This window comes from Nomascus leucogenys, chromosome 14 (assembly GCF_006542625.1).
Source record: "Nomascus leucogenys isolate Asia chromosome 14, Asia_NLE_v1, whole genome shotgun sequence".
NCBI classification, from domain to species: Eukaryota; Metazoa; Chordata; class Mammalia; order Primates; family Hylobatidae; genus Nomascus; species Nomascus leucogenys.
The window spans coordinates 59319655-59335455 of record NC_044394.1 but is presented as its reverse complement, the minus strand read 5'-3'; the positions used below and the strand labels follow the sequence as shown (position 1 = coordinate 59335455).

The following is a 15801-nucleotide window of genomic DNA, read 5'->3' as shown; positions in this document are numbered from 1 at the left end:
TTACCTCATCTAGTTTAGTCTGGTGGCAGGGGAATGAGAAGGTAAAACCCAATGGGAGCTTCTTGTCTTTGATTTGTAGCTTATCCATGAAGTTAGCCAGGCATTCGGCAATGTGGTCAAACAGCTGAGGACACATGACATGGGGTGGTGAGCAGAGAGTTCGAACAGCATAGAGACTAAGGGCATGCACTTCTGGCTCAGCACGTAACTAGCTGAATGTGTGCAAAACCCATATCTCCTCTGATATCTTCATTTGCTCATCTACAAAAAGGGAATTATAACTGGACCTGTCCTCATGGAGTTATGAAAAGGTGTACATGAGTCAATACATACAAAGGCTTAACATTAGTTTTTGCCCACTAAATACTGTCGTCTACTTAAGCCATTTCTCTATACTGCTGTCAAGATAACCCTGTGAGGTAGGGGAAATCATGGCCAACATTAATCAGAAAGTTGCTTCATGTCCGGGGAACAGAACATTCTTTGGTGGCCCTGTCAGAAACCCATTGACATGGAAGCCCAGTTGACAATCATACCAGAAAGGCCAGCCCATCTTGCTGCCAAGAAGTAATTTAGTATCCCTGTCTCTGGTGATGGGGTGGGGGGTGGTTTGCAGGGACAGCATTCTCTGTTGGCATTCTATAAACCAACTTAACAAAAACAAGTAATTTTTATATTTTTTTGTCCATTCTAGAAAACTAATCTCCTGAGGGCAATTCAAAGAAGTTATCTTTGTTTTCTAACTTTCTAAAGAGAACATCCAGTAAGTCCATGAAGGGCACTGAGAAATAAATAGCATTTTGTGGGTGAGCAGCCTCACAAACGTGACCACACACACTCACTGTGCAGGACCCAGAGCTCCTAAGCCTTAGAAAAACTGTATTCTTAAGAAGCCAGGCTTTCGATCCCTTTCAGCCCCAAAGCCCACAATCCCCTGGCTTCCTTCTTGCCCCACCGTACACCCTCAAAGAGAAGCCGCTGATCCTTTAGGTGAAGGCTGAGACCAGAGGCATTCTGGTGTAAAAAGTAAGCAGAGGCCAAAGAGGCTAGGCAGATTCCATGGGCCAGGTTGACTAAGTGGCAAAATCTAAAAGCCAAGGTGGGTAAGAGGTCAACTATCCTTTTCCTATCCAGGAAGGTGCAAGAAGATTCGACTAAACCATGGCTTTTCAAAGTGTGCTCCTGGAGCAGCAACCTCAGCCCCATCACCTGGGAACATGTTAGAAATGTACATTCTAGGGTCTAGGGCCCCCCCAGACCGACTATAGCAGAAACTCTGGGGGTGGGGCCCAGCCATCTGTTAGCAAGGCTTCCGCCCTCCAGGTGATCCTGGAGCAGTAGTTTGAGAACCACTATGCCAAACCACAGAAAGTATTTACATTTATAAAGGAACCGAGAGGTTGGGAGAGGGAAGTTGACAGACCTGTTGGATGTCCTGATGACTAGAGTCAGGAGATCCCTTCCAGGAGGGACCCAGGAAGACAAGGCACCCCCATCTGGAGATGGCCAGATCTAACTAAACTTCCCACATCCATTCTGTCTGTCCCTCTGTCTGATCCCATGCAAAGTTAACAACAGCTGAGGCTGAACCTTCGACCTCCAAACCAAAACATTTTCAAGAGCAAAGGCTGCAGAGGACAAGGCTCTCTTGCCATGGGGATCACCAGTGCAGGTGAGCCAGCTCCCTTGAACAGAGTTCAAGTATTTTAACATGAAAATAGGGAAATATTCAGCAAATTCTGTTCTGTCGGGAAGGTGACTAGAGATGAATTATATACGTATATTAAACAAATTCCCAGCACCTTCTTCCTGGTACTCTAGTCAAAATGATCTTTGGTACAAACAGTTTTTATCCAGAAAAAAAAAAAAAGAGTTGCAGAAGTTGTGCAAAGAGATAAGGCCAATCATCAAAGACTGGAGTGGGGGTTAGAAGGGGGAAAAGCAAAATGGTTTCTCCCCGCCCAGCTCTGATCACTGCTTTCTTTCCAGTTGCACTCCTAACATAGGAAGGCAGAGAAAAATAGACTGTGAGGAAGCATTAAATACTGCCCTGCCCAATACAGTAGCCACTGGCCATCTGTGGCTATGCCAATTAATTAGAATTTTTAAAAACAGGCCGGCGCAGTGGCTCCTGCCTGTAATCCCAGCACTTTGGGAGGCCCAAGGCGGGCAGATCACTTGAGGTCAGAAGCTCAAAGCCAACATGGTGATTCAAAAAATTAGCTGTCTCTACTAAAAATTCAAAAAATTAGCCAGGCCTGGTGGTGCACACCTGTAGTCCCAGCTACTCGGGAGGCTGAGGAAGGAGAATCGCTTGAACCTGGGGGGCGGAAATTGCAGTGAGCTGGGATGGTGCCACTGCACTCCAGCTTGGGTGACAGAGTGAGACTGTCTCAAAAAAAGAAAAAGAAAGAAAAAAGAAAAAACCTTAAAAATTCAGTTCCTCAGTCACACCAGCCACACTTCAAGGGCTCGATGCCACAGGGTCAGTGCCTATCGTATTGCACAGGGAAGATAGGAGACACTTCCATTGCTGCAAGAAGTTCCACTGGCTAGTGCTGGGTTCAAAGAACCTACATCTTTTCTCAAGTGGGAAGAGGAGACCTTCTGCTTCCTTGAATTGGAAGGCTATCTCGTTCTCTTTGAGGAGGATCTATGGGTAAGATGCAGAGAAAGAGCTAACACCTTCCTGTCATAAAAAGGCTCAAAGGGCATTGTTTTATGAAGTTAAAATGGTTTCCTTTTCCTTACTGGTCTGAAAATCTGCTCACTTCCCTTTCCACGAGATATACTTTTAAAATCTTAAGTGGCTGCTATTCAGGTTTGCAGTCCACTGCTCTTCAGGAGAAGTTAACGTGCCGGAAGACAGACTTTATCGAAAGAGCCCCGTTGCCCAGGTTCACAATTCTTCAAAAACCTTTGCAAGTTTGGGATTTCAAGATTTGTTCTTAATTAAATTGTATTTTTACAATCCATTTGTTTTCCTTTAAGTAAAATACTGCTACCGAATACCAAAAAAGGGGGAAAATATGGGGGAAACAGCATGAATGAACTTCCTTTCAGCCTTTTTTCCAAGTGTTTTCTGTTGCTTTTAGGTACACAGTAGTCTTTCTATTCCTTACGATCAAAGATACCTATATTTTCTTCTAGTTTTCTTTCTGTTTCATTTTTAAATAGCATTTTTCCACTTACTTAAAATCTTTCTAATATCCCAACAGTTTTAATGTTCTTCAAGGTGAGTCTCATAGTTGGTTTTTTTTTTAATCTGGACTATAATGTTTTTCTTCTATATTGCATGGAGAGTAGATTTTCTTGATACCCTCTAACTAGGTGGTCTGAGCGATTTTAAGGTTTTTTCAAGAAAAACTTCACTCACATCTTGAATGTTTAAAATGGATTCTTTTTCTCAGTTGGCAGAGACGCACTTCATAGTCCTTGCCAGGCTCTAGGGATGATGCCACAGGGACTGCAAGGGGCCTGGGCCCTGCATGTTGTCAGGTTACAAGCAACAGGGAGGGTGTTGTTGTAAAACTTAAAGATCCACCTAACACATCACCATCACGTTACAAGTCTTTTACATAATCAGGGCCAAACTCTAGATGTTATTTTGTTTGTTTCGTTTTATTTTGTTTACTTGGTTCTTTTTTTTTCCTCTGAATATTTTATTCAGAAAAAAACACAAAAAGAAACAAAAATCCCAAAAGACGACATTCCAGAAGAAGACAAAGGAAATGTAAAACAATGTGAAATCAATTGTGTAAAGAAATTTCAGAGCTTCTGCCGGGCGCGGTGGCTCACGCCTGTAATCCCAGCACTTTGGGAGGCTGAGGCGGGTGGATCACAAGGTCAGGAGGTCGAGACCATCCTGGCTAATACGATGAAACCCCGTCTCTACTAAAAATACAAAAAAATTAGCCGGGCGTGATGGCAGGCGCCTGTAGTTCCAGCTACTCAGGAGGCTGAGGCAGGAGAATGGCATGAACCCAGGAGGTGGAGCTTGCAGTGAGCCGAGATCGCGCCACTGCACTCCAGCCTGGGCGACAGAGTGAGACTCTGTCTCAAAAAAAAAAAAAAAAAAGAAATTTCAGAGCTTCCAAGACCACAAACTTAAAATAAGTAAAGAAGACAGTAAAATTCTTTAAAAGGCTCGGAAAGATGGATTTTTGCATGAGACGCTTCTGGACAGGAGAGCCAAATTGAAAGCCGACAGATACTGCAAGTGACTGGGATTTTTACTTGGTTCTTAAATATTCATCATCTGGGGAATGTGGCCCAAGGCAGGAGATTGAGGCAATGGGAAGAAAAGGCAACCACATCCCCCCCCAACAGGGAACAATGCAATTACTAGCCACAGAAAGTGACAGCACAAGAAGCAATTAGATAAACAGACAAAAACTCCTGTAAAAAAAAACAGTAAGAGTACTAGATTATGCACCAGCACTATGCCAAATACTTAACAGGTATCATCTCCTCTAATCTACACCACAACCTGTATACTATCATCCCTTTTTACAGATGAAGCCCTAGCACTTGCTCAGAATCGCATAGCTAGAGTGCCTGAATACAGGGTCCAACCTCTTTAATACCTCAGCTTGGTGCAGGCATAGGAGTGGCAGTGGAAGGGCCTCTACCCTCTGTGTCCCTCCTGACGTTATACTGGAGCCACGTGACAACTTCGGTAAAGCTCAAATGCCCACAGCCCTAGGGATGCAGCCTCCCTTCTCCAACCCCAGCATGATAACAAGGAAAGCAAGTTTACCTCAAGGCCACCCCAAAGACAAATAATGAGTCTAAAAATATCTCCCCAGCGTGTTCTACTCATGGTCAGAAATTCCTTTCCCAGGAGGGAGCCTTGTGTGGGAGAGAGAACAGCAGACCGGGAATCAGAGGGCTTGACCTCTTCCAAGCCCTGAGGCCCGAGATGTGACAACACTGAACAGCGTCTTACTTGGATTTCATACCTCTTCTCTAGTCACTCCTTTTAATACTGAGTACATGTTGGGTATAAAATACAACCAGAACAGCCTGAGCTCCGGCCGAGAGAGAGCCCTTACAGCTGTGCTGGCATCCATGAGTGTCTTGGATGACTGCCTATCCACACGCTGGGAGCGGCTGAAGAAAGTACAGAAAGAACATGCCAAGGAAGTTTTTTGTCACCAGGGGCCGCCCTGAGAGATGGGTCATACCTGGGTGCCACTGCCTCGCATGATGTCCTCAGGGATGGCATAGATCTGATTCTCCATCTCCACCTTCTGGAGCCCATTGTCCGTTACTTTCACCCAAAGCACACGGAAGTTGGTCCCTCCAAGGTCCAGAGCCAGGAACTCTCCGTGTTCTGCAGAGAAAGGAAGGGCCACTATTAATTTTGGACAAAACTCTTCCAGGAACCAACCGAGACTTAAAACTCCAAGTCCCTCCAGGAATATCTGTGGGTAAGGGGTGGCCAGTGGGATTCACTTCTCTACAGACATTACATATAGTCTAATTTCATGCTATACACCTTTACATTATTTTTTTAATTCTCAGAGCTTAATTAAAACTGGAAACTCACAGGGTTGTTTTTTTTAAATCCCTCACTCCCTTCCCATCCTTTCCTTTGAGTCTCCAAAGTCCACTGTATTATTCTTATGCTTTTGCATCCTCATAGCTTAGTACCCAATTATGAGTGAGAACATATGATGTTTGGTTTTCCATTCCAGAGTTACCTCACTTAGAATAATGGTCTCCAATCCCATCCAGGTTGCTACGAATGCCATTAATTTGTTCCTTTTTATGGCTGAGTAGTATTCCATCGCATATACATTACTTTTATAATTCAATCAACAGTAAGACAGTTTCGCATCCAACAATGTGCTCACCCCCTCCTGAGAGCCGACTACCTCCTCAGTGCTTTCAGCAAGCCCCATGCCAGGGGTCCATGCCTCCATCCTTTTCCTCATACCCCCAGAACACCAAATTGCAAGCACAGTATTAAATTTACTTTCTAATGTTTGCATATTATGTTTGTGTATTGCAATTGCAGTACTAAATTTACTTTCTAATGTTTGCATATTATGAGGGCCATGTCCTGCAGCAAGATCAGAGGGGTCATGTGATGGAGTGGAATGAGGTCCAACTCACTGAGGCCTGGTGAATAAGCCAAGCAGGTGCCCCCTCAAAGGATCTCAGGCTTATCAGAATGCAAGAGAATGCTGACCCCAGAGCGTGTATGTACAACAAGAGTCAGGCCACTCAAGCCACAGAAAAGCTGTGAGGGAGCAGGAGAGAGGATGAGTGAGACTCCAGAAAGGAGCCACAGACACAGATGGGTGAAGACTGTCATGTGTCACTGGGAAGGTGCAGTTCCTACCCTCCAGGAAACAGCAGTGTAGACAGGAAACATCCAGATCCTGGGTGATAATACCACCGACTATGGGGAAGGGCCCCATTATGTGGCACAGAATGAAAGTGCTGAAGAGGCACGGAGCCTGCAGTGGGGCAGGGGCTGGCGGAGCAGGCAAGGCGCATCCGCAGGTGACCGCCCCAACCGCGAGCAGCACCACCAGTCTTCTGCTGCCCTGCCACAACCTTCTCAAACGATACAAGGATACAAGGCAATTTCCTGGGGGGTTCACTTATTGGCATGTTTGTCAACACTCAACCCCTTTCCCAGTGGGAGAACAGCACTCAAGTGAAGCGGAATGGGTCAGAGGTCAGGGAGATGCTCTGACTCGATAACCCAAGAATGTTTGTTTTACACCCAGGTCCACTCAGCACCTCCAGCACTTAGGCCCTGAGAAAAGTCACATCTGCCCAGCTCCCTCAGAGCACCACCCACAGTCCCTAGGGTCCCAAGGGGGAAAACGGTAGACATCATCCACCAGAGACCACACAACCAGAAGTGTGTCAGGCAATGTGACACACGGAGACTGGCTCTGGAGCCCACATGACCTGCTCCAGAACCCCGGCCACTTTTTAGCGGAAGCAAGTTCCTGAGCCTCTGAGCCTCAGCTGCCTCATCTCTAAAATGGGAACATTGCATCTCATTGGGTTGCTGTGAGGGGAAAAATTAGACACACAAGTGTGGTGAGGGACCAAGAACTCAGGACACACTCACTAAGTACTAGGTACTCTCTCTCCGGGCTCTAGGCAGACCCTGTCCCACAGCCTTACTTGACTCTCCCAGGCCAATGAAAGCAGAAGGGATTGCAGAAACCTGTCCAAGAAAAGTCACTGGAACTGGCTCCAGTGACGGCAGCATTCCTCCTTAGGGGCACTAATTTTCCCTTTCCTGCCCAGTGACTAGAGGTGGCCCCACCACTAGCTACAGCTGCGGGCTAGCTACAGCAACATCGCCCTCATCTGGGGTTAGCCTGCCTGCCTCATGGCCATGGGTGGCTTTCCCAGACACTCCAGCTCTGAGCCTTCCCTGGTAGTGGGAACCCAGCCAAATTCTAGGAAACAAAACGTGGTGGCTGTCATGAGGGATGAAAGGGATATCAAAGATGAACTGCCTCATCAGCACTCTCAAGTCCAGGATACATGCGATCCGCTGAATCAGTGACCACAGGGGACTGAGGTGGCGAGGCTGCCCCTGGTGGGTCATCATCCGAGGCCAGCCCAGCTGGACTCACCAGAGGCCACAGCTCCACCAAGAACGGGTGGTGTGCAGGATTTTCTGATGGACTGAAGGGAAAACACAAATAATAAAGTACTGCTGATGACCCTATTCCCAGGAAGAAGGTCCTCTCTTGCTTTGCTTACAGGACTCCTCTGGAACACACACTCCCTGACACCCCTCCTCCACACACATAGGAAGCCACAACCACCATAGGCAATGACTGCATTCCTTCCAAGTCCGGAATCTGAGGCAGGCCTAGCACTGTAACTCGGCAATCCTGAGACGGCCCCTCTCCTAATGCCCACGCATGAGAGGCCCCCGCAGAGCAGTGGTTAGGCACTGGACCTGAGACAGGTGGGCAGGCCTCATTGTGAATTCCAGCTCAGCGGCTTCGCTACCTGTGTGGTGTGGGCACATCACAGGGCTCTCTGAGCATGTCACCTCACCTGTAGAACAGGATTCATAATGCCGACATCTCCCAGCGGTTGTGATGCTTACGTGAAACATGGACTATGTTGCATGCGAACATATAGAAACACACAGGCTGGGTGTGGCGGCTCACGCTTGTAATCCCAGCACTTTGGGAGGCCAAGGCGGGCAGATTACTTGAGCTCAGGAGTTTGAGACCAGCCTGGTCAACATGGTGAAACCCTGTCTCTACTACCAATACAAAAATTTGCCGGGCATGGTGGCGTAGCCCTGTAATCCCAGTTACTCGGGAGGCTGAGGCAAGAGAATCACTTGAACCCAGGAGGTGGAGGTTGCAGTGAACTGAGATCTCGCCACTATACCCCAGCCTGGGCAACAGAGCCAGACTCTGTCTCAAAAAAAAAAAACAACAACAACAAAGAAGAAACACAGTAAATTATTCCTCCGTTAATAGATCCTATCAAGGTACTTGTTCCCTTTCTCCCTGTCAAGGCCATGGAGGTTTGTGGCACGCTCTGGTGTCCAGTAAGGCAGGACAGAGGTTTGGTATAACTACAAGTTGGCACTAATTTGTGGGTGCCAAAAAATGGCATGTCCAGAGTAGCTACAACATAGGGCTCAAGTGACATGGCTATAAACGCACAGCAAATACCATTGCCAAGGACTTTCTTTTGTTCTTAAGAAGGTCAGATCTGTTTCCAAAAGGGCTCTAGTGGCTCTAATGGCACTGTGGAGGGCAGGGATAGCACAAGGAGGCAGCTCAAGGGCTGCTGCCATAGTTGAGCTGAGCAGCAGTGAGGGCATCAGCTCCAGGGCCATGTAGGGTGGCCAACCATCCCAGTTTGCCCAGGATGGAGGGGTTTCCTATGACCTGGGACTTTCAATGCCAAAACTGGGAGAGGCTCAGGCAAATCAGAACACTGGACTGTATTTGATCCAACCTTAGAGCCTCTGGCTCTTCCTTGTCACTCAATGCCTGAGGCATGCAGCCGTAAACTTGGAGGTGGGTCAAAGACACACACGCATACTTTCACATTCGGTTCCTGAAGCAGCCCTACATTTATAACTTAATGCCCCTAAAGGGACCTGCCCTTTCTGCCCTACAATATCATTTCCAGTGGCTCCAGGTAACTGCACTGAACATTCCAGTCATCCTCTATGGAGTGACTCTGGGTTGAGGGGATCTTGTTTTTTTCCTTTAGTTTTCAAGCACCTGCTAGCACACAACAGTGGACTGCTCTGAGAATGTATGGCATATACTCCAAATGAAAGGAGGACCGAAAAGATACATCTCCAAGTCCTAAGCAGGTAATGTGGCAAGACACAGGTCTCAAGGCACGTATTTTCCATGTACCCGGAATCGCCATGATCACTACCACACCTGGCAGCCTCTTTTTAAACCCCAGGATTCCAATTACTCCATTACAATGCAATGCTGGCCATCATTCAAGAGCTCAGCCATACAGAAGTATTCAATACTCCGTGTCATTAAAGGCATTGAATCACAGTAATGCTGGTGTCTGGTACACACTAGGAATGGAGTGATCTGATCTTCTACATCATTTGTTTTCAAACCATTTTAAGCAACAGAATGCTTACTTCCAAATAAAGTTGGTGGGCCAAATGCCACAACGTAAAATAGAGAAAAACAGAGCTGCTCCAACTGAAGGGAGGGGTGTGGAACACGTAAAACACATGACTGGCACCCTAAAGCTCCTAGGACACCTCTTGGAAAGCACCACTCTGGTGCTCTTTTTACCCAGGAAGTGTTTCTTTTTCTTTTTCTTTTTTTTTATTAATTTTTTTTGCACACAAAACAATAAACATTTTCTAAAAATACATACAAACAAAAAGATGCGTATCAAACATATTAGGAAGGTTGCACATGGGAAGACGGGGAATAGAAATGGGGAGTGGGAATTAAAGAAAATAAATGAGAGAGGGACTTTATATGGATCAGTGATAATAACTCAATCCTCTATTTGACAAAGAAGAAGGAGAAGGAAGAGGAAGAAAAAGAAAGTGGGATAAAGGATCAGAAAGGGAGGAAAATAGAAAAAATTCGAGTATGGCTCCAGGGTAGACCTGTTTTGTTGTCACTGGGTTGGTTGGTGGGTTTGTCTGTTGTATTTTTCATATGTTTTGCCATGTTGGCCAGACTGGTCTCGAACCCCTAGCCTGAAGTGACCAACCCGCCTCGGCCTCCCAGAGTGCTGGGACTACAGGCGTGAGCCACCACGTCCAGCCCCCACATTGCTTCTGGCCTCCGTGGTAGACCTCCCAGACGGGGCGGTCGGGCAGAGGCGCTCCCCACATCCCAGACGGGGCGGCCGGGCAGAGGTGCTCCTCACTTCTTCCCAGACGGGGCGGCCGGGCAGAGGCGCTCCTCACTTCCCGGACGGGGCGGCCGGGCAGAGGCGCTCCTCACTTCCCAGACAGGGTGGCCGGGCAGAGGCGCTCCTCACTTCTTCCCAGACGGGGTGTTTCTTAAGCTCAAAATACGTGCCAGTCACAGAGAGGTGTAATTAGCCCTACAGATGTGAAACCACTCTTCAAAGGGTGAAAACATGATTATGTTTCAATATTGTGTAGGCTTTGAGCATGTTCAGCTTTTCAGGCAGGCAGACCTGGGTTCAAATCCCACTCTAACATGCATTAGCCATGTGGCTTTGGGCAATTTATTAGAAATTTGACACTCAGATTTCATCATCTGTTTTAAAAGGGTAACGATAACCTCCTTCTAGTCAGCACCTCCCTCCACAACCCAGAACAAGAACACAGGAAAACACACACATATACACGCACACATACACACATGCACCTTGTCAAGATTCAGTGCAAGGAGGTATAAGGCGTTTGGCACAACGCCTGACAATGTAAGTGCCATCTGCTGTACCAAGGCTATCTATCTGTACAATCTTCAATTTATATTGCCTGGACTACGTAAGTCCACTAATTAGCTTGCTGTGTGCTAGCTCTGGATGTATGTCTCCACTGCACAGTTGTTAATATAATGCAGAGCAACCAAGATAAGGGCTTCCTTCGGGTTTAACCAGCTTCCATGCAACGTATCACCAGCCTGGTCTCCCTTTATCATATCATGTGCTTGCATTATATGGCCCAATATCTCTAATTGTTTTGTCTACATGGGCCTTATCTCCCCAGCACAACTTTCACTCTTCAAAGGCAGGGCACGAGGCAGCTTAGCACACTGCTGCTGCACGGAGGACCAAGCCTCGGAGAGGACTGTTCAATGAACTGAACAGCTAGGCCTGGGTTAGTAAGAGAAGAATCCACACATTATGTTAGCAGCGTGGAAGGTGCATAAACATAAAATGTGCCACTGGTGGTGTGCTTAAAAGCCCAGGTACTAGCAATTCGGCTGGCCAAGTTCCAATCCTGATGCTGCCACTTGCTCACTATGTGACTTTGGGCAAGTTGCCTAATTGCTTCAAATCTATTTTCTTTTTCTGTAAAGTGAAGTTCAGCGTACCTACCATTGGATGACTGTAAGAAATGATGAGATAGTTCAAACACAGCGTTTAGCACAGTACCTGGCACAAAAGATGTCTACAATTTTTATCATCATCATCACCGTCACCATCAGCATCATGGTTCCCTCCTCTCTAGAGGGGTTAAGTCTGGCTAGAGGATGGAGGTATACTTACCTGTGAAAATAATTCACAATTCAGAGGTGAAGAAGAGTCAAATGATTGATTTGACACTGCCTTACCCTCACTCTCTCATAAGGCATAGTTAAATTCAAATGATCTTGCCAAGACAAGGGTGATAAAGACACTACAAAGTTACTTCATTTCTAAGTTAGAACATGCAGCTGGCACATTTTCAGTTGGGTTGTACTTGAGCTTCTTATTTTAATGATACAAAGCCAACTCATATTTAGGATCCATTTAAAAAGATAATCATCTGACTTTCCCTAGAAACTTTTGTTCAGCAGTACAAGCCAATGTAAACTGTGAATCTTATGGCCATGGAGTCAGGACTGTCTATGCTTATACCCCAACTGTCACCATCTGACCACAGGTGACCTTGGCAACCATCAATCCTTTTTTAGCCTCAGTTGCCTCATTTTTAAAGTGAGAATGACTCTCTTGTAAAGTTTTTGTGGAGAGTAAAACAGATTTATGTAAATGGCCTAGTACAGACACCATGGGTGCTCATTAAATGCTATCAATTCTTCCTGAATTCCCTCTTTTTTTTTTTTTTTCAGAGTCTCACTCTGTCGCCTAGGCTGGAGTGCAGCAGCATGATCTCGGCTCACTGCAACCTCTGCCTCCCAGATTCAAGTGATTCTCCTGTCTCAGCCCCCTAGTAGCTGGGATTACAGGCCCACTCCACCACACCCGGCTAATTTTTTGTATTTTTAGTAGAGGTGGGGTTTCATCATGTTGGCCAGGCTGGTCCTGACCTCAAGTGATCCACCCACCTTGGCCTCCCAAAGTGCTAGGATTACAGGCGTAAGCCACCGTGCCCGACCCCTGCATTCCCTTTTAAGATGGAACTGTCCTCTGAAAGCCAGGCCCCTATGTGTGGCCCCTATGTGTGTGGTGGGGCCCCTGACAGAACTGTGTTAGGGCTGGTACCACAGTCACACGCAGGGTTGTGGCACAGATTAGGGCTGCCTACAGAGAGGTCAAGATGGTGTGATTCCTGGCAAATACAAATGAATGCTTTCTTTAATCAACTCTCCACTGAAAAAAAGAAACAAGGGCATACAGACAACAAATGCTGTTGAGGATACAGAGCAGGCAGAGCTCTCACACATTATTGGTGGGAGTATAAATGGTTTAGCAATTTGGGGGAAATGTCTGGCAGTTTCTAAAAATTAAACATATATCAAACTCTATGAATGACCCAGTAATTCCACTCCTAGTTGTTTATACAAGGAACTAAAAACATGTCCACAAAAGGGCTTGTGCAGTAATGTTCATAGCAGCTTTACTCAAATAGCCAAAAACTGGAAACTGCCCAGGTGTCCATCAATATTCATATCAGATTCTAATCATACCATGGAATCAGCAACCAAAAGGAACGAGACACTGATAGACACAACACAGATAAATCCCACATTATGACAAATAAAATAAGACTTGCATAAAAAACAAATACTGTATGAGTTGATTTATATGTGAAGTTCTGGAACAGGCAAAACTCACATATGTGGAAAACAGTAGAATGTGATTGCCTCTCGGGGGGTCAGGTTACAGGGATTGACTGGGAAGGGGCTCAAAGTGATGGTAATATTCTGTATCTTGATGGAGGGTTTTTTTTAGTTGTATAAATTTATAAGGTATAAATGTAATTTTGTTACGTGGATATACTGCACAATGGTGAAGTCAGGGCTTTTAGTGTATCCAACACCCACTATATCCATTAAGTAATTTCTCATCATCCACGCCACCCCCCACCCTCCTACCCTCATGCCCCCACCCTCCTACCCTCACCCTTCCAAGTCTCCATGGTCTATCATTCCACTTTCTATGTCCATGTGGACACATTTTTCAGCTCCCACTTATAAGTGAAAACATGCAGTATTTGTCTGTTTTGGAGCTGTTTCACTTAAAATAACAGCCTCCAGTTCCATCCATGATGCTGCAAAATACATTATTTCATTCTATTTTAAGACTGAATGGTATTCTATTATGTATATATACCACAGTTTCTTTATCCAATCATCTGTCCATTGATGGGCATCGACTCCACATCTTTGCTATTGTGAATGGTGCTGTGATAAACATACAAGTGCAGGCATCTTTTTGGTATGATTTCTTTTCCTTTGGATAGATGCTCAATAGCGAGATTGCTGGATGGAATAGTAGTTCTATTTTTAGTTCTTTGAGAAATCTCCATACTGTTTTCCATAGAGGCTGTACTTATTTACATTCCCACCAACAGTGTATAAGCATTCCCTTTTCTGATGGAGGTTGTGTTAAATAGGTGTATTTGTCAATTCATCAGATAATACTCTTTTTTTTTTTTTTTTTTTTTGAGATGGGGGTCTCGCTCTGTGGCCCAGGCTGGAATGCAGTGGGGCAATCTCAGCTCACTGCAAGCTCTGCCTCCCAGGTTCACACCATTCTTCCTGCTTCAGCCGCCCGCCACCACGCCTGGCTAATTTTTTGTATTTTTAGTAGAGACAGGGTTTCACCGTGTTAGCCAGGATGATCTCGATCTCCTGACCTCGTGATCCGCCCCCCTCGGCCTCCCAAAGTGCTGGGATTGCAGGCGTGAGCCACCATGCCCGGCCTTCTATTTATTTTTTTATCAGATAATACTCTTAAGATTTATTTCACTTCATCTAGATCTTACATCACAAGAAAATACAGCAAATATTGAACTCTAGTTACTATGTAAGTATATGTCTGAACCCTAAAACTTCAGCATACATAGTAACTAGAGTTCAGTATTAGTATTTACTTACTTTCTCAGCAATTTGTGTTTTGTAATGCATCAATTATAACAAGATGGACTGATGGATAGAATGATGGGGGGTTGATAAAGCAAACCGTGTAAAATATAGATGACCACTATAGAATTCTTTCAACTTCTTAAAACTGTTTGGGAAAGAAGCAAAACAACAAATAGAGACCATTTTTTATATATTCTGGCTGACACCAAATTCAGTCATTAAGACATTCCTGGACCATTTTTGTCTATTGCACTTTTAATTATGCCAACTGTGTTTCTTCACACTGTGTAGGCCACACAACCTATGAAGCACAGGTACTTCACGATTTACCTTGAACATTTCACCCCTACGGAGTTCAGTGGCTACTGACATTCCCTGCCTTCTCACACAAGAGCCCATAAGCCATGATGGGGAGGCCTCCACCACAAATAAATGGCCTGAAACTTTCTGGTTTCTCCACATTTTCTAATAGGACTTTGATTACAATTAGATAATTGGAGCTGGTATAAGAGCTGGGGCCTGGTCTTCACTCCAAAATGCAGGGCCCCTGGTGATGGGGATGAACCCTCACACCTGCTCCCTGAAAGCCAGTCTCTTCCAAAATTAAAACCTGGGAGTCTCACACACCTTTTCTTAGTAAATTTGGCAAGGAGAGTGCCTTTTGCAGTGGTGGTTTGCGGCTGCAGGAGTGTTTGTAGCACATGTGAGAAAGTCACATATCTGATTCTCCCTTAATTCTCAGAAAACCGATCCCCCTGAAGTTTCCCCTTTTCACAAATGAGGAAATAGAAGATCACAGCATAAATTGCTCTGAAGCACACAGCTTGAATTCAAACCCATTTGAACCTATAATTCTGATTCTCACCTCTCACCCTACACTGTCCTGAAACTACATATCATGCCAAGCCAGCGAGAAATGAAATGCTCATCTAGAACCAAACTGGGCCAAGGATCATTTAAGGCAGTGGCTTTCAAACTGCAAGGTGAAAAACATTTAGTAGGTTCTGACTAGCAACTTTCTTGAAGAATAGAAGACAAACCCAACTTCGTCATGTTTAAGAATAAATTCTGGTCTCCGAATTTATTTCCTTTCATATAAATATTTATATGCATGTGTTTCTTGTTGTGAAGATATAGTCCAGAAAAGTTAAAAAGCTATGGATTTAAAGATTGGCTCCCTCTAGATCTGGGGTTTGGTTTCTCAGATTTGAAAAGAATACTAGCCATGAACGGGCTGAGAAACGAATGTTCTGAGAAAGGTGGCACTGAACAGGTGCCCCTGGAGCAAAGGCCTCGAGCCTTCTGTGGGAGAGGGATGCAGCTTCACCCCCAGCAGCAGCAG

At 45.4% G+C, this 15801-nt stretch overlaps 1 protein-coding gene across 1 annotated transcript in view; it reads right to left on the bottom strand.

The window, feature by feature from the left end:
• HK2 (hexokinase 2) overlaps positions 1 to 15801 on the bottom strand; it is a 59766-nt gene that overhangs the window by 20437 nt on the left and 23528 nt on the right. The window contains exons 3-4 of the mRNA XM_003268711.4: positions 5187 to 5335; positions 5 to 124 (exon numbers count right to left, since the gene is read on the bottom strand). Of these exons, the coding sequence (XP_003268759.2) occupies positions 5 to 124; positions 5187 to 5335 (269 nt within the window). The remainder of the gene's footprint in view (positions 1 to 4; positions 125 to 5186; positions 5336 to 15801) is intronic.